This window comes from Apteryx rowi, unplaced genomic scaffold (genome assembly GCF_003343035.1).
Source record: "Apteryx rowi isolate R43461 unplaced genomic scaffold, aptRow1 scaffold_27, whole genome shotgun sequence".
NCBI classification, from domain to species: domain Eukaryota; kingdom Metazoa; phylum Chordata; class Aves; order Apterygiformes; family Apterygidae; genus Apteryx; species Apteryx rowi.
Genome location: NW_020449085.1, coordinates 4,045,953 through 4,065,161, shown reverse-complemented (window position 1 = coordinate 4,065,161; position 19,209 = coordinate 4,045,953). Strand labels below are relative to the sequence as shown.

General features: G+C 38.1%; 1 protein-coding gene across 7 annotated transcripts in view; it reads right to left on the bottom strand.

Moving 5' to 3' along the window:
• The window catches only part of SCAPER (S-phase cyclin A associated protein in the ER), a 195,328-nt gene that overhangs the window by 57,102 nt on the left and 119,017 nt on the right, over nt 1-19,209 (bottom strand). For all 7 annotated transcript variants that reach the window (XM_026068288.1, XM_026068287.1, XM_026068289.1 and 4 more), the window contains one exon: nt 6,779-6,894. In XM_026068288.1, the coding sequence (XP_025924073.1) occupies nt 6,779-6,894 (116 nt within the window). The remainder of the gene's footprint in view (nt 1-6,778; nt 6,895-19,209) is intronic.

Here is a 19,209-nt window from a genome sequence, read left to right as displayed (position 1 = left end):
ATGAAGAGAGACAGATGCTACAGGTTTTGGATGTTGAACCTGCAAAGAGATCATTCTCTTTAGACTGTCTTTATGTCCTTGTACCAAGTTTTCAGTGAATGTTTCTCTGGAGGGAATAACCTTGCAAGGAGGTAAGAAAGCTTGTTTTGCACTTCAGGTAACAAAAGTTGGGAACAATCCTACAGAACTGCACGAACAGTGACAGTGCAGGCCAAGAAAGGTATGCTCATAAAGCAGGTAAAAATGACAAAGAGCAACCTATGAAAACAGTTCTCACCTCATAATCTGCAATTTTTACTGAAAATGCTACCAATTTGTATCAATCCCGTCCATGATATTATGCAGGCACTATTTTCTACTTATTACACATATAATTCTGGTCCAAGCTGTTTTATCATGATGATAACTGCTTTAAATGAATGATGCAAGAAGTTCTATGAATAGAGAAGATAAATGATAATAAAAACACCTTTAATTTCTATCATGTCTGAACTTGTAACAAGAGTCCTCCTTTGTTCATTACAACTACTGCTAATTTGTATTTAAAAGTGCTAGTCACCCAAGGAACTCAAAAGGATTTTACAAATGTTAATTAGTTAAACCCCAACTCTCCTGTTAGCAGATTTGTTACAATTTCAAGGCCAGTAACACGTCATGGCACAAAGGGGCTAAATGCCCTTATGCAAGGCACCGCAGAAGACAGGGATCGTGTTCAGGTCTTGATCTTTAGTCATGAAATTGTTTTGCTATGCAGTTCCCATTTGGTTTTCAGTGGAGGCGTAGGAAAAAATATCATAAAACTCTGAAACCCCTTGAAATTATGCTGAATTTGTCTTATTCTCTGGAAAACTGAACAAATATCAGGAAAATTACAAAACGCCACTTTAAGAAATAATGCAGCTGGACACTAATTTGTACATTAACACCAATAATAAACCTGCTATAATCCCACGCTTTCTCTTCTCCTTTTTCAGTGCTTTATTTGAAGAGGAAGAAAATTGCCCCAACACCAAATGCATCATCCATCTCATACAAATGTCACATCTTTTTCACAGCGTTTGCTGTCCTGCTGGTCTGACTACCAATCTGGACAGTACAAAACAACAGGCATATTGTCAAATCTTTTGTTAATAAAGCTTTATCTTGTAGACATGGGATTAAAGTTCTGAGCTGCACCATGCTGCCAGGATTTTGGAGAAAGATGTAGATAACAGCCCATGTAATCTCCTCACCTCCTTRTAAATAGCTTACCCTCATCACAAAACAACAAATTCCCAATTTAGGATGAGTACAAATGGTTAAATATTGCAACAGCGCACAGACAATCTTAGCTAAGTACAGGGGTGTCCTTCAGCAAAGCATGCTTGGCTAGGGAAGGCTGGAAGGCAATTAATAAATGGTCTTGATTCAACTTATTTCCACAGGAGGGCTTTATTTTGCCTTTAAGCACTGAAAATGCTGCTTCATTAGATTCAAAGTTTACGAAGTCAGTAATCTAAGTTATATCATAGCACAAAACAAAGAAAAAGAATTTCAAAAGAATTTCAAAAATTAAGCATGGAGAAATTTTATACAAATTTTCTTCTCCACTTAAAGAACTAAATATATTCTGTGACTATTCTTTGTTTCCGAAACTCTCTCAAGCATTCTGTATTTAAAGAAACACTTTTTAAGAATTTGTCTTAAGTACTTTCAGGGATCCCATGCTAATAGACATAAAAATGGTTTCTCTAAAGCAGCCAAGTTTGAGCCTGTTTCAGACTGTTTGCAGAAAGTCACACCCTCTGGAACTGCTGCCTGCTCGCAGCAGCTCGCTTACAGGCTCCACATAAAATATGTTCTTCCACAGGAGAAAGAGCAGCTCAGAAATCATCAGCAGAGGGTCTGCACCACATCCAACAGCCCAAAATTCACTGTGATACTTCTAGCATACATTATATTTTCATTTAAGTTTTTAATTTCAATATAGAATGTTTTCTCCTTATAAAAAGGCTACATAAGCATGCATTATATGTTAGCAATTCTCAAAAAGGATCTGGATTTAAAAAACAACAAAACCCAGCAGCGCTACTGAGATCAAACACAAGCTAAAAAGTATATTGCCTGAAAAAAGCTAGATTTAGAGCAGGATCATGCACTAAATAAAGTGCAACCCTATGTATAATTTCTAAAATACAATGCCTTCAGATGCTTATAATGCTAKTTGGTTATATTTTCACGAATGACATGAAATCATTTTTTCAAAAGAAAAAAGGCATTTGCAATTAAATTAAGAAAAAGTAATTAATATTTCAAGATATAAAAATATTTAAATCAAGCTCAATGTACCAGCTACTGCTAGATTGCCTTATGATCTCATAACGAAAAGAAGATGCATGACTGTGAAAACGGCACAGTCTAGTGGAAATTCTGATGCCTTCACAGAACTGAGTTTTATTACATTTTTCATGTTTATCTGAAAAATGAATACTTTCTAGATAGTCATATAAAGAAACAGTTAGGAACATTTGTATGTCCACAGCCTCCAAAGGTGAAAAGCATCAATGTACAGAGGATTTGCATAAAGTATATGTGTAATTTACAACCCCAATTTTCAATTTACTATTTGTACTGAGAGAATTTTACTGGTAAAGAAAGCCAGCTATTTTTCTAAGGAAGTGACTTTCAAAATTTCTGCAAGGCAGTATAGTTATAATCAACAATATCATTACGAATTCATTCATGTATTCTAAATTGCCTGCTCAAAATATCTACTAAATGGAATATTTTTATTGTTGTTTTGCAGCAAGTGACCTTGAAAAGTTGTAAGAATAAAATACAAGAGAAGGATAATTACAAATATGAGCAATCAATCATATGGAAAATACACCAGTAGTTAAGTTTTTCAGTAATATTTAGAGATATAAATACATGAATCACAAATTGCATTATAACTAAGAAGAGATTCTGTTGAAAAAATAAAATCATCTGAAAAGATACAAAGAAATCTATTTGAAAAGCTCCGTTCCAGTCCCTTATCATCTAGACACCGTTTTGCACCCTCACATTAAGATAGCATAATAGGATGAATAACAATACACATTCGCATTTAATAGTAAGCTCTATGACATATATTGGGTACAGTATCACAATCTGCTACTTATGGAATTGTATTAACTCTGATCTCAGCAACTGCTTCTTGGGGAAAAAGTGCCATCTGGAAGAATCATGACCAAAGCTGAAAATATATCAATACACATATTTTATTTACTGCACCAGACATAATCTAAGTCCTAATGCTAGGTTCATTATTTTAAAGATAATCATAAACATATACTTCTTTCACATGTCGATTAATAGAGTTGAGAAACAGCTGAAGTTTGATACTGTGGCTTAGCACTTCCATTACGAAAACTGTATTATGAAGAATTAAAGATCTGCTTCTCTTATTTGCACTGGTCTAAGACCCAATAGGCAAGTTCTTAGTTTCAGTCATATAATAGGTCTGAATAAAATCTATCTAGTTCATTTACACTTCAGTCAACAAACTGAGAATCTCCAAACTGTCCAACTATAAGGAACTGGAAAGTCCTCGGTAATATTCATCCCAACTAATATTCACCGATATGGGCAGGATGACCCAACTGGTGGCCTTCAGGCTACTTGCCTCTGGCCAGCTTGCTTTTCTTTAGGAGAGATGGGACTGTCCTAATAGCAAATTGCCAACTGCTTCATGTGCAGAGAAGGGAATGAGGCTGAAAAGGGTTGGCAGATCCAGCACTGAGAGCTGGAAGTTCTCTCCGAGTATCAATGCAACAGGTCACCTAAAAGTGGGGTCTAGCTCCTTGCTACAGACCATCCACGACGTCTGGCGCATGCTTTGTGCCTTGCCTACGGCAAGAGCGCTCCCGGCACATGGAAGGAGCTGCTGCTCCCTTCTGAATGAGTGCCCGTGTTATTTTAGGCATTTGCACTGATTTACCAAAGATAATGCTTCATTTTTGAAGAATGTTCTTCATAATTTTAGAATACTAACATTTAAACTTGAAAAACAATAGACTTTTTATGTTTCAGACAACTGTAAAATTTCTCTATTAAGTTTTAAAAGTATTTTAGTGATTCACGCRCACAAGTGAAGGCATGAATAATCGACAGGAAGGACACTGTCTGAAAACTTGGCTTACACTCAATAGTGACTGAAACTTTAGAAGACAATGTTCAGCATTTTCCAATACTTTACAGAAAGTCAGGCTTTGTATTTGATTCACGAATGGAACAAACCAAAGGTGCTTCACAGTCTTCAGAACAACAGAAAAAGGAATATAACCGTATCAGCTTTACGGATTTCTTTCTTCAGGAGTAAGAAGTCAATAAACTATCATAGTGAATTTTCCTCACATGTCCTACTTTTGTTTTAAATCATATTAGTAAGTAATTTATAGCTATGTTTTAGATATGATCTCTGAGCAGTAACGAATGGAAGTTTATCAACTGAATTCCAAAAATGCAAGTCTATCTGGTTAAAAGGGTTATAAATATAAGCAGAAACACAGTTAAAYTTCACACAGTGCTTGGAGTGCCTCTAATTGCAAATAGATCACATCCCTCTATTTGTAATCAGCTGATCTCAATGCAAGAAAGATCTGAGCTCTGGCAGTAGGAGGTAACTTGGCACTCCTCCAAGGCACAAGCACATTGGTCACGATGGCAGTATGACCATGCTGGTATTTAAAAGCTTTGCTACAAAGATGGAGCAATATTTATGCCTCTCCCTAAGTACCACTGTGGGGCTCAGCTTTCAAGACTTTCAACAGTTCACAGAAAACTATTTGTACTTCAGGGACTAGAGGTAGAGATCTAGGGATTCCATTCAGCAGTGAGGTCCTTATAAAAAAGGAAATTTCCTSAACATTATTCTTATTTTCAACATACTTGTAAGGCTGGTCCACCAGCTACCACCTTCTCTACATGTACGCAATGTTGATTAATTATTCTATTATGATTAAGTGATAACACACTCAGTTATTCAGTTAGACAAAATGAATTTAAATTCATCTTTTCTACTACTGCAATTTGTTTTCCTTACATTAAAAAAGAACAGTTATTCTACTAATACTAACTGAAGACTGCAGTTTGCAGTAAAGTAGAACGAAACACTACATTTCAGTAGTGACGCTAAGTCCTTTTTAAGAATGTCTTTCTGTGGATCTTTYAAACATAAAACTATCAGAGTTAATATTAATCTCTCTTCTTCCTTAATATTTGTTCTGTAAATACAGACAGTTGAAAACTTGTGTTAATAGAACAACATTTTAAACAAAAATATCTTTGAATGATTTTTTAATTCTTTTCATAACTTGCTCATGAATATGCTCAGGAAAGAGAGAAACCATTTATACTAATCTGAAATGGATACAAGATAGACAGTTACTGCGTCATAAGACGGGGGAAAACCTCTGATAAATCTCCTTGAATGTTTTTGCTGTTATACAAATGTAGCTGACATGGAGCTTTATTTATTAGCACGCAAATTCCTTTCAGAACTAATACATTCTCATACTGTCTAACAAACTTTAAACAATTTTTTTACAGTAATGTAAACACAATATTCTCAATCTTTCTCAACAAAGGTTGCCAAAGTGAGACTGTTCCTAAAATGAAAGAAAAAAAAAAGGGGCAAGATGCACATTCTAAAAATGTAAAGCTAAATTTAAGCAAAGCCTTATGTGGCTTTGCTTAAACACACAGTGCAGCTCTTYCTTTGCAAAACTTCTCCTATGTGGATGAGGATCAATTAAAATTACAGCTTCTGCAAAATAAGAARTGCAAAGGCTGCTGCTGAGTCGCTCATCCTAGGACCCCTTCAGGATACGCTCATCAGTGGCACTGGCTGGACCTGCAGAAGAGCATTCCGCATGATTTACAGGAATGGAGCAATTTCATTCTCTTCAAAGAGCAAGTGAGGAAATTGAAAGCACTTTTTTTTTTCTTGGTGGTCTTCCCTAGCACTTCACACCCGTCCCATAACATATTAACAACAGTTTAGATCCCAAACCACACAATGTAGTGCTTAAATTCTAATTATTACAATATTAAAATGTGTCTACAAACAAATGATGACAATGGTACACAACAGAATATCTTGGAATGGGTTCTTTTTGTACTAAAAATGTCCTTTACTCTGCTCTGAAAACATGAATGGGCTTTTGAATGGAAATTACAGTTAGAGATTAGGAAAAAAAAAAAAAAGCATGCTTTTGAGTTATCAGTTTTTCCAGAAATTCTGTTTAGTCACCACCTCCTTTTCAGGGGTTAGACATTTCAACTCTTCTATTCTTACGCGCTGTAAAGACATATTCCTCTAATCCAAGGGAATTTTGATTTACCTCTTTGTAGAAGCCCTTTCAGCTAGCTGCACCCTGGAACAACCGTTTCATTTTAACAGCAGTCAGACTACAGTGAATGTCAACCCTTCAAGAAAAGGCCCTCACTTCCCACAGATCTTTACAGTCTAATTTCAAAAGATATGTACCTTCTCTTTTGAGAAGTGACACCTTTTTGAGAGGTGACATCTTCTCTGATGTCACCACTCAAATACATCATAGCCAGAAATAAAAAGTTTAAAACTAGAGGTTGAATGGAAAATGTCCTTCACCTTCTACAACAGCACAGAAGACAGCACTAGATATTTTCTTTTAACTTCAGCATTGGACTATAAGAAGAAGCAGCAGTTACACCAATGACATGAAATGAATAAYCTAAAATTCCAAGTGGCAAACAAAGGACTGATCATACTTACTTAACAGTAATCCGTGAAACTGCATTCAGATTGGTGGAAGAAGTCACTGTTTGAAGAATATGTTCAAGGGTCGTCAGTCCTCCTGCAATCCGAAATGCCACTTGATCTGCTGTGTTCTAGAGAAACACAAACACAGAGGAGAATCAAGAGAAATTCAAGAAATTCCTAGATAAAAGATATGCCTAGAAGACCATGCCCTGAGTTTTCACATCATTGTAGGAAATCCTTAATACATATATTTACCATGTTGAACATTTCTGATTAGATCAATTCACTGCCAATGCACAGGGAAGAGTATTCTTTAGAAAAGGCAGAAGCTGAAGCTCTTGGTATTTTTTTGAAGATAATATATACACTCAAGTATCATCATATACTATAAACAGGTAATACAGATGAATGCTGCAAGCATTTTTTGTGATGACATTGTTCTAGAGATTTTAACAAAGTTAATCATTATCTGTTGCTGTTACCTTTGTAGCTGTACTTCAATGCTTTTTTTATCATTTAAAGAATGCAGACAATCTGTGGAGGGGCACCTCCTCTTTCTTACAGRCTTTCCCCAAATGAGAACATGTCCAGGCTTGTTCCCTCATTTGTTCAATGTGTGCATAAAATAGCTTAGACAGATCACTTTAAAACATGAGTACCACCATATGTTGGTGATACCTGGTTACATATTTCACAGCATGTGGACTCCACAAGTCCAGGCTCTGCTCCAGAAGAAAGCCCAATATTATCACTAGTTAGATGTGTTAGAGGTATTTTATCCTTAATCTTGGGAAGACAGAAATGCCACCTGAAAGACACTGTTGTTAGGATACCATTTGATTGTCTTTTCTGTCTTCTCAAATAATTGTTTGGAGTTTGACAATCAGGTTAAAAAACTAGACGTGATTTTTGATAATGCTTCAGTTATGGGAGCAGAAGTCTATAGAGGTAAAGTTTGAAAAGGTCACTTAGATGATGTGTGCAGGTTATTCCTTTTCTAATTAGGTGTTGATCAACTGATGGCAACTCAAATTAGGATCTCCAGGTCCTTTGTCTAATCCATTGCTTGCAACTTATTCAAAATGCAGCAGAACAACTGTTCTCAGATTTGAACTACTGCATTCACATTTAGCTTCTTTTGCATTCCTTATACTGTGTTGTTGCCTATAAACATTTTAATCTAGTTTTGTAGGTGTTCAAAGCTTCTAGATTAGCCTTTTCTTATTCTAGGCCTCCCCTTTGAACTTCCACTTAACAGGATTTTGCACTCAAATACCTTTATACTGTTATTCCTAAAGTTTGCAGATGACTGAGCTTTTGCTGGAGCAAATACAGGATTTTAGAAGTTATTCATACCCTTTTCCTTACCTCCAGAAGTGTTTTGTCTCCTACTGTTTAAAAGAAAACAYAAGATCTTTTTTTTTCTCTAAAGTGCTAATTTTGTGTTGCTTTATTGGCTGTTTTTTATTCACTCATGTTAATTTTGTTAATGCTGAAGATATTTTAGTCAATGAAAAATCATTTGTAAATTTTTCAGTGAATTAGAAGAATTCTAAGAAGAGAATTGGAAGAATTAGAAGTCATATGTAAATACAATAGTATGTATTTTAGTCTTTTTTTTTTTTTTTTTTTAAGTAAAAGAACACAACTTTCTCTCAAGCAAACATCTGCATTCTAAATGACTTGTCCTCAAGCTCCAGAAAAATTCTGTCTGAACAGGGAAGTCAGATATTAAAAAAGAAACAACTTTGCGCAATGAATATGAACCACCTGTAGATTTCCACACAGCCAAAAGGTTTGCCAGCAAAGGAATAACTAGCATCAAATGAATGGAAGCCTGTGTGCCCACTTACCCATTACTTAAGCTAATCAGCCAGTGGTTCCCCACAGGCTAATTACTAAATATAATTTCTAACAGTCAATTTCTGTGCAGTTAGCCTGGTAAGTGTGCCCTAAGATTTGAGTTTTACTCACATTCTCCTTCTCTACTTCCTCTTCCTCTCTTCTAATTCGAAAAACTTCAAACAAACGAACAAACAAAAGCCTCCTTAAGCAACCCTGAGCTGGGAACCTTTGATACAACATGGTATGGCAGCTGCCAGCATGACCAACCTGAAGTACGACTGCAATAAATCTACAATAAGTGCTGCCTCTCCTGTGATGCTTTCCCATCAACTTCCTGATATATTCATAAGGAAAAGACAACCAAAGAGTATTCCCATCATGAACTGGATAGTGCAGCGGCTTACTGCAGCGGTTCTCAAATTTTTTCTTCTTTTCTCTCTATTCCAAAAATTCTGCAGTGTTCAGCGTCCCTCGGACAAAGCCTCCGTCCTTTCAAAGGTACCAATTTCCACTTCAGCTCGTCACAAACGTAGTGACGTATTTTGTTATTTCAAGTGCTAGCTTTTCTTGGCAATCAACACACATGCACTTTCAGTGTAGAAAAATGCTCACAGGAACTACTACGTGATCATCATGTGCATCATGATGCAAAAATGAAAAAGACCAGTTATGTGACATGACAACTTATTTGCTGCAGTGTATTTCTTAGCGCTATGGCCACTCTAGTTTTTAGTGTGCCAAAGACTTCCCACTTTCCCTATTTCTCATAGGAGATTATGCCACAACCTATTAGAGCCCATGGCGAAGAAGTCTTTCCTGTCATTTAGACCAAATATGCCCTTTCTCTATTTCATCCCGTTACTCTGAGTTATACCCCATTTTATTACACTCGTTTTGTTCCCTCCTTAGTAATTACTTCATTTTTGAAATTGTACATTGCTACATTTTTCCACGTGGCCTGTTTCTTAACTATGGTGTATTAATTAATGCTAAACTCATCCTTTTCCTTTATTTTTCATGTAATATTTTAATATCAATTATCTGCATTTTTTCCATAACTCTTTTCTCAGTAGGTACCTAATAGTGAAGTGTCCAGAAAAGAACATTTTCTTTCAAATCAGTCAACCAGAACCACGCTCAAAAAGAGCTATAACATCTCTCTGTTCTGATAGGATATCTTCACAAACACATTCAAAAAGAATATTCACTTTTGAAGCTCTGCATCACATTGCAAATATGTCTAACTTAGTAGGTGCTCTCCTTCCCCTCCTAACCGAAGCCTTTTCACCATCACTTCTGTAAAGACAGATTTTTTTTCAGAGTGCATTTCAGTTTTGTCTAACACTTAGCTAAAATACAAGCTTACATTTTAGAGGATTTCCTTTACTACTGCAGTTTTCTATCAAACAGAAGTGAATTTGTAATTTCTCCCAATTTAGTATCATTTAGTTTTCAGTCCTATTATTCCACTCTTGAGATTATTCATAAAAAACAGTTTCACATTTTGATGTGTGGGGTGGGGTGGAAATCAGTAAGTATGTCTATGAAAGAGAGAGARGAAAAAAAAAACTTAGAAGGAAGAAACACAAAACAGCTCCAAAGCCTGGAAAGATGCAAGAGCAAATCGTTTGTTTGCCATGCTTATGAAGGTCTATAAAACGGCCACCCAGTGACCAGGAGCACTGCTGCACCGCTGCCTTTTGGCTTGCTCTTTAAGGTACTTGCCTCCAAGGTCTCTTTGCAGAAGGAGGGAGGTCACAGCAGGCCAAGAGCCCTGCACCTATTTATCGGAGCGCAGCGGCAATTCCAAGGGTACCTGCTGGTGCAGAGGGAGCTGCACCACCATACAACCGTGCTGCGCGGCCCTGTCGGGCTGCCAGGATCAGGGGCAGCTCCTGCACTTAGCCTTGGGTCAGCAGAGGTTGTGGGACCAAGGGGAAAACATGCCCTGGACGCAGAGGAGCAAAGTGTCACCTGAATACTGCATTACCGCCGCTTGCGGGGGGAACGCTGCCCGACTGCGGTGTCTGCGGCAGCCGGGCAGAAAGCAGTTGGGTTCAGGCGATGCTCTCAGCTGTCCGCAGCATCCTGTGACCTCAGGTTGGAAGCTGAGCTCAGTACCAAGGATGAACCCCCCAGTGCTAAAAAAATTTGTCATTTTATCTCTGAAGTATAGCAGTCAAATAACACCAAATTATTTTTAAATACATGTCTAAAATAATTTTTACTTGAAGTGATTTTCAAATCTTGACATATTTGTAAGTTTATCTGAAGAACTCTTTCTTAAAGCATAAACATATGGGAGCAGGGTATCTCATCCAATTAGTCTTTTTTCCCTAAAAACCTATATCCTTCAAAATATGATCTAAACTTGCATAATGTTCTGTAGTGCTAAAGCCTATATTAGCTGATACATATTAAAACATATTAGAAATTCAAAGAAGTAGACTGAGGTAAATAAGTTATCCAAACCACTTGATCAAATAATATTCTTATTTAAACTGGCCACCGTTTGAATCTGTGTCAGAATGAAAGCCCGTTCAGGCAACTACCACTTTTACTCAGGTTGTACCCAAGGCACTGAGCAGAGCAAGGTGACAGGCACGACATGAGTATGAAAAATGACAGACCCTGTTGGGAGTAAACATTAAATCCCTATTTGGAAAGGGCACCGACCAGAAAGGCCTGTTCTTTGCTCTGTGAAAGAATCCCCCAGACTTCTAAATTAGTCTCCCAAATTACTTAGCAAGATGTTTATCTGAGGCCCATTTCACAACTTCACTACAGAAACTGTTCTTTGGGAATAGGCTGCAGATTTACATTGGGAAGGTTATTCAGCAAAGGCAACCCGTATAATGGGATTTGTGTTTGTGGATCGGAAGAAAATAACAATATATGCAATGGGTTTTGGAACAGTATGTAACAGTATGTAAAGCTGCTTTGCTTTGACCATATATAATTGCAGAAATAAACAACTATTTCTAATAACATTTTAAAACAATTAGATTTCTAAGTATATAAAGATTTCAAAGCTTTGAAGTTATCTGGTGAAGAGGACATGAGTGTCAAATGAACGTGCTGGCAAAAATGACTACTACTGTCTTCTATGCACTTCTTAAGAGCAGAGGTGGGGGTAAAAAAGCCTTCAGAATGCCACCAAAATTGATTGAACCTTTATAACAGTAAGAGAGATGTAATTTTGAGAATGTGGATGTATCACCAAAAAGCAATACAAGAGAAAAAAAAAAGACTTGTTTTCTTTGTCCCTTCACAAGTCTGTGTCACCATGAAATACAGTGATCATGTTTGTACAGGAGGAAAGCCAACACAGCTAAGGTGATATTAAACATGTAACCCTCATCTCTGGACCATTATAAACTTGTCATTTAGTACATACAGCAACCAGGTTCAGTGCACCAGCGTAGGAATCAAGTACGCCTTTAGAAGAGCGTGCGTGTACATGCTCACGCACGTGTCGCAAAGCAAACAAACAATAACAGATTAAACAAATCATGTAACAATTTTATGGATGAATTATGAACTAAACATTTTAATAAACTTATAAAGTTCCTGCTCTTTTCTTTTTTTTTATCATGGCAAACAACCAAGCAAGCTCCCCGCAGACAGGCAAGTGTGCCTGCCTTACTTACCTGCCTCTTACAGCACCTTAACGGATCTGAATTCCCYGTGTCTCCTCTCTCCCTACGGCTTGAGTGACAAGTGACTAATAGGATTACAGGCTCCATTCCAGGAATACAGCTCAGCTACATGCCAGAAAAAAATGACAGCCTAAACCTGAATTACACGGCCTGGGAATCCATCCAATTATTAACTAAAGTAACTGTTATTACCTAACCTAATCAAAGGAGAAGCAGCTGTTAATCTTTGGTGGCCCGCAGCGTAGCAGCGGTCAGACGGGATGAACCGTCTTTGTACTCGACTCTCGTGCAGACAATAATTACGTCCTCCGTGATCGCGCAGCCAGGGCCGCCTAACCTTTGCGGCAGAGGCAGCAGATGGCAACAACTGCTTGCTGTTCATTAACGAGATAGGGTGGATTTTATCAGGGTTTGGCATCTGTGGCACTTTCAGCAGCACTGCTTAAGCAGCGATACAAGTATGTTTAGCAAATTTGTATTTAGCCTGCTAATTTTCAAAGTTTAAAATAGTGTTTTCATCTCCTCATCTGGCATTTGGTACAGAAAAATAAATACTGCTAAAAAAGCCTTACTAAAAAAGGAACACATTCTTTATCCCACCTAAGCAATCTGCCCAGATACACATATGTCAACATCTGTGAAATACATGAGAAGGCCAATAGACCTGTGCTGCAGCTTTTCTGGGTGTTATTTAACTCATTAAAGTACTCAAATAATATAAACAACTGTATACTTCTGAAATCAAACCAAATAACTCATGGGGAAAAAATTCATTTATAGAAGTTGGTGGCTAATACAAGTAACAGTGAAATAAAGTGAGCATCAAGTAACGCTAGTTTTTGATTTCTGCATGCAATATTCCAGAACAGTAGTAAGGCCAAAATTGCTATCCAGCTCTGCTGCCCCTGCTTCACACAGGACATTTGACAGACTGGAAGACTGGCAAAACAGAAGATTCAGGGCCAGAAAAACCTACCTCATCATGAGACACCACGGAAGTACAACTTAGTTTTTGCTAGGAAAAGTAAAAATATGACTGGATCACAGCGTGGAAGTACCTGAATGGAAAGAAGACTTCTGACAATGCACAGTAACAGCTAATATTTGGAAGCTGAAACTGGATGAAGTCAGGTAAGACTAAAATAACTTTTTAATGCCAAGAGTAATTAATGACTAGCATAATATACTTAGGATATAGTCGGCTCTCAATCATTTTAAGTTTTTAAATCAAAACTGAGTATCTCCCAGAAAAATATGACCGTAGTTAAATCACAATTTATTAATTTTGTGCAAGAATTATTGGGTGAAATCCAATGTCCTGTACCAAAGTACTCACTTCTATACATTTCTTCTCTTAAAGTATTATTATTAGTTAATAAGTAGAGCAGGATCAACTTATGACATCTGACATGATTTAATGACAGCTGTTCTATGCAACTTTGGAACTTCACAGTTTGAATATTAACATTAGCATTTGAAATCTTTTTGAACTAACTTAAAGAATACTGCTGTGTAAACCCTTCCACTAAGACAAACCTCCACAACCAAGAACTTGATACGGAACAAAAAATACTTTTTTCTTGGTCTGCCAAAAGAGCTCTTTCTGTTAGTCTTGTCTATCATGTCTGAAGAAAAAGCTGATCTGGAAAGCCTGTTTGAATAGACCTCAGCAATCAAAACTGACTGGTAGAAGATACTTTTGAATCAAACACAAATATTTTGATACATACTGACTTCTATCTGAACACACTGAACTTGTTCAACTCTATTCTGTACTTGTTAAACTTCCCACTGAATGAAGAAGAAATAATAATTAATTAGTAAAATATAGCTGAAATCTATTTTAAGAATTTTCTTTTCTCCTTTTATCCAGTATTTGAGGATTCTGTCTAAAATGCCAGGGGCTAAGAAATGCTGTTCAAAGCCACCTTAGAAAAATGAATCAGACAACTGAATCTTGCGCTGGCTCCTTTTCTTTTCCCTTTAAATAAATACATAAATATACCTATATGCAAATACAAATCTGTAGATATATTAGTATGTGTATAAAATCTCCACTCTCATTAGTCACCTAGCCTGAAAAATTCCCATAGCAAGAATCACTGGAGAGAGCAYACCAAAACAGTATTTTCTACTAAATAGTGAATTTTTTTCCTCTGTAATACTTCTCTTTGGTGACATGAGTATTATAATAATAAATCATTCCAACCGAAGATCTCAAATTGCTTTCAAACACAAGTGACTTGTCCCATGACAGAACTTCTAGCAACATACGTCAACTGGCAAGAAGTAAAAATGCTGCAAAATTAAACCTATGTTCAGGATTAAAACATAAGCCAAAACTGGCTTAGTAACATTTGCTTACCATCAGGGGGAAGTATTTATTCACATTAAAGACATAGTTATTACAAATACATACAAGCTGTGCAAATTACTTTCTCATGCATTGTTTAAGGGACCCAAGGTCCCACAGCAGACCAGGGAAAGGAGGACTCGAGAGCCACTCCTTCACATCTCATCCCTCCAAGAAAAATGCACAGTTAGGTACTTCTGAAGCCTTATAGATAAGCCAGCACCTCTGGTTTCTGTGTTTACACTCCATACAAACTTCAGTGGTCTTGTGCAGCAGAGGATGCTTACCAAGCACCTGCCCAGCTGCAGAGACAGTAAGTAGGCAAATGTGTGTTATCTTGCAGAAGGGGTTTCACTCCTGGCATGACGTTCATGCTTGCATGCTCACCTGTGCAGCTCCAGCATCTAGGCCATTTGGATTTCACAAGTAAAAGTACCCAAATACGTTAAAGTACCAGCGCATGATCTTGTCCTGTTCTCTCTCAGCAACTTTTTGGACAAGAAACTGTCTAGCGAATATAGAAGTCACAGATCTCTTGTAACACTGATGCTTAGGTCCCTATGGCTGACATCGCGCTACCGGAGAGCTTTCAGCCATTAGAGAGCAGCATCGCTTTCAGCTGATCTTAAACTATGAAAACTAGTGCAATCAAACAAAACAAAAGACACTAAAAACATTGGGGAGAAGATATAGAGAGGGAGCTATGGTGGTTTGTTTGAAGACCTGTGGGGCAGTCAAGAGCAACCTGAACTCTAAACACAGCTTTCCCACCGGCTGCCTTGGGCACTCCCTTGTGACCTCCTGGACTGTTCGCCCGTCACCCCATCTACAAGGCAGACTGCCGTGTAGATTAACATGGTGAGTTTGGGAAGCATTCTGCATGTGAGAACAGAGACTAAAGGGCACCTCTAGGTATTGTGGTCTCAAATCAGAATTTAAAAAAATATTTTCAAGAAAATATGTGTGTGTCAACATATACCAGCAGACTACATAAAATGCAGCCTTCAGTTCTTTAAAAACTCTAAAAAAGGAAAAGACTTGTTACTTTATCATGATCTCTAAATTGGCACTGAAACGTGCCTGCATAGGGCATTTTCTAATCACCATAACCTCACTGCAGTACTCGACTTTTGTGCTGGGGCGGTCAGAGGGAAGCAGCCAGCACCAGCAGGCAGGTCCAACATGCAGGAAAACAGAACACGAAGGAAACCATTAACAGTGGTTATTTACTCTCATTTAACTATATTAGAACACATCTCTTGTCCTGTAAACATTTAATGAAGAGATGAATTTGTATACCTTGGAACATCAGTTCTAAACTGATATTGAAGAAAAATGGCAGATCTGACAGGGAAAGGCCACAAATAGCCTTGGAAGCTACCAACATTTAAACGCATCCCACAGAATCAGAAATCAGCACAGCAGTTTTCCACGGCAGACGCTGTGTACAGTAAATTAACCTCTCAATAGTCTTGGAATAAGAACACTGCAGAGCTTATCTGTGAACTGAACTCGCCTTTTAATACTATTTCCAGCAAACAAATTAAAAAATAGTCTGGGGCTGACCTCTAGTAACAAGCTCCTATTTATAAGTTCATCTCGAGAAAAAGGTTAATCCAAAGATTACAGAAACTCTGGCAAACGAATTATTGATGATATAAAGCTGCCTGTTCCAACTCGCAGCTCACAACACAGCCCCGACCTCTTGACTCTTCCCGGCAGTGACAGGGAATGGCTGTTGGGCCGAAATCGCTGCCCCAAGAGCTCCTCCTGCCTTTGAACCGGCAGCCCCTGAGGTTTTACCGTCACAGCCAGTGCACGGCTGATCGCAGCAAGCCACGTTTCTACACTACCAGCAGTTTGGACCATAGGCAGTTCAGATAGGTACAGCAGAGTCCACTGGACAAACTTTGAACACTGCTGAACCTTCTGCAAACCGTGTCTCCACGGACACTCAGTGTGGAAAGGAGATATGTTCAGAAGAGTGTCGTCTCCCAGTTCAAGGGTTTAAAGAACTGAATTAATTTTGAGTAGTGTTATTCACATCTTAGATTTGCTAAGAATGTGATCTGCTTGCTCAGTGCCTGAGTTCACGCTCCAGCCTCAGGTTCTGTGTTTTCCTCAGGAGAGCTAAAGGCTAGAGTGACCTGCACGGCAAAGGAAGAACACGTGCAGAATCCTCTAGGTCGTGCTCCGTCTTGGCAAAATTATTACATTTTTGGCGGAAAAGTACAGAAATCCAAGGGCCTGAACTCTAGTTTTGGCTGGTAAAACACACTTATTTAAGTTCTGTAATTCTGTATGTTTAATAAGCTTCAGATTTTGACTTTAAATCTTTTTTTAAATTGTTCTAATTCAGCTTTAAATTTGATTGAAAACTTCCCTTCCCGTGTCATCACCACAACACTGGAACTGACCACTGCTGCAGTTCCCAAAGCTGCATACAAAGATTTTATAATACGTTTCCATGCTCTGAAGCACGGGCCGCAGACGCATACATCCTGCAAAATGGGGAATAAGAGAAAGCTTATCAGCTGCAGTGTTTCCTCCCCATAATCCCCCCTCAAGTGGCCAATTTAAGTTTGGTGCTTTGTCTCTTAAAAAGAAACAAATATAAAGGTAACCATCCTCGGTGTTAGGCGTCTGCAGCCAGACGCTTGCACAATGAAGGGCATCCTAGGCCCAGGGGAGAAAGCTCAGCGCATTTGTTGATAGAAACGTCTTGATGATTCTGTAACAGTAAATGTAAGGTCTAAAGACAACAATTCAGATGCAATGTATTTTTTTTCCTGCTTGCTGGTATCAGCGCAAAAAACTGAAGAACTTGCCCCAAAAGGATGGTGATTACTATCACTGTGATTCTGGTAAATACCTTTGGGACAGAAAGGAGGACTCTACTTTCACAGTGCAATATGAGGAAAACCGCTCAAGTCTCGGATAAGTAAGAATACAAAAAACGTCTCCTGCAGAGTCATTGAGACCATGACTGACATTAATTTAGTGTGATCTCCTGCATCAGAACAACAAGAACTTCTGCCTTAATTTGGTGTTCATCTTATCAAGGTAGGAAGAGGTAGAGGTAGAGAAGACAGCGACTTTTCCATCCTATGACATCATAAAATTATCTGAAAAGATATCTAAACATGTCCTAATTTTAGCTACTGTCATTTTCTACTGTTTATAATCACAGTATCTTTTCAACCAGAAAAGAACATCCCTTCACTGGCCCAGGCAGGAAAGACCTGTTCCTCTGTATTCTCTACTTTGCAGGTACAGCAAAATGTTTTATTTCATCTACTTCCCTCTGCCTTCTGATGAACACGATCCTGCTTTCATATCTGTGAAAGCCAAAATGTGGCACTGCTTGGCAGACGGTGAGAATTTTGGAAAAAACCCAAACAAATTAAAAAAACTTGAGCAGTTTTTAAATTTGGCAGCAGAACTTTCTAATACTGCAATATAAAATACATCAGAAAGCAACGCCTTTGTTGACAGTGGGTCAAAGACAATCTGAGCATTTGCTGCTAACTCATTTCCCCCATGCTGTACAGCTGCTTTACTTCATCATGCCACATACACAGATTAATTCAGTTTACATGGGAACATGAGCTTTTAGAATGYGTTTATTAGTCTCACTAATCAATACATTTTATTAATTGTATGATAAGCTGTGCCATTACAAATTAGATTGGATCTGTGATCTTAAAACAATACGATACTCCCTTCAGTTCCTAATAAGTCACACATTTTTAGGCACTTTAGATTTCAGTCAGAACTTGCAACTTCTATATTCTAAGCTGAAAATATTATCTAAAGAAAATATTTGTATATTACAAGTATTATACAATTTTGTATTGTACAAAACCAGAAAGCTACTATATATATTTGGCACGCACTGCTAGTTCCTATTACAACTAAGAAAAAAATTTATTCAATCTCCATATGGAGTATGAATAAATATATGGAATATGAAGGTCAAGCTAATCACTTTGATTATCTTAAAAAAAAAAAGAGAGAGAGAGAGAGAGAGAGAGAGAGAGAGAGAGAGAAAGAAGAGCACCCAAAAACCTTGATGCAAGCAAAGAAAAAAATTAATATAGTGTTTTTTCTTTAAAAACCTTTTGGCCACTAAATGCTAATTGCTGAACACTAAAGGAGGCTTTTTCATGTAAACCAATGAGCTATGTATCAAAATCTTTGTATGGCTAAGAGCCAAAAGACACATATCACATATCTAGGAGAAAGGCAGTAGGCTACAGCATGACTGTGCCAATGGCTCCACAGGGCCCCCTTGCATGGCTGCGAGGGTGCAGGTGGAAAGCATGCAGAGCCAGCGGTGGTGGGCTCCRGGGCCTCTGCTGCCTTGGTTTTGCTGCCTTTGGCAAGAATTTGCCTTGCCGGCTGCTGCCGGAGTCCAGCATCGCCGCCAGCCGCGCGGGGCAGCCCTGCCGTGGGAGCCTGCCCCGACCTCTGCCCGAGCGGCGGCGACTGGCCASCCCTCGCCTGTGCTCGAGATTCGCATAAAACACAGACAACACAAAGTCTAGTGGCTCCTAACTCTACCCATTTAACAGTGGGCATTTGGC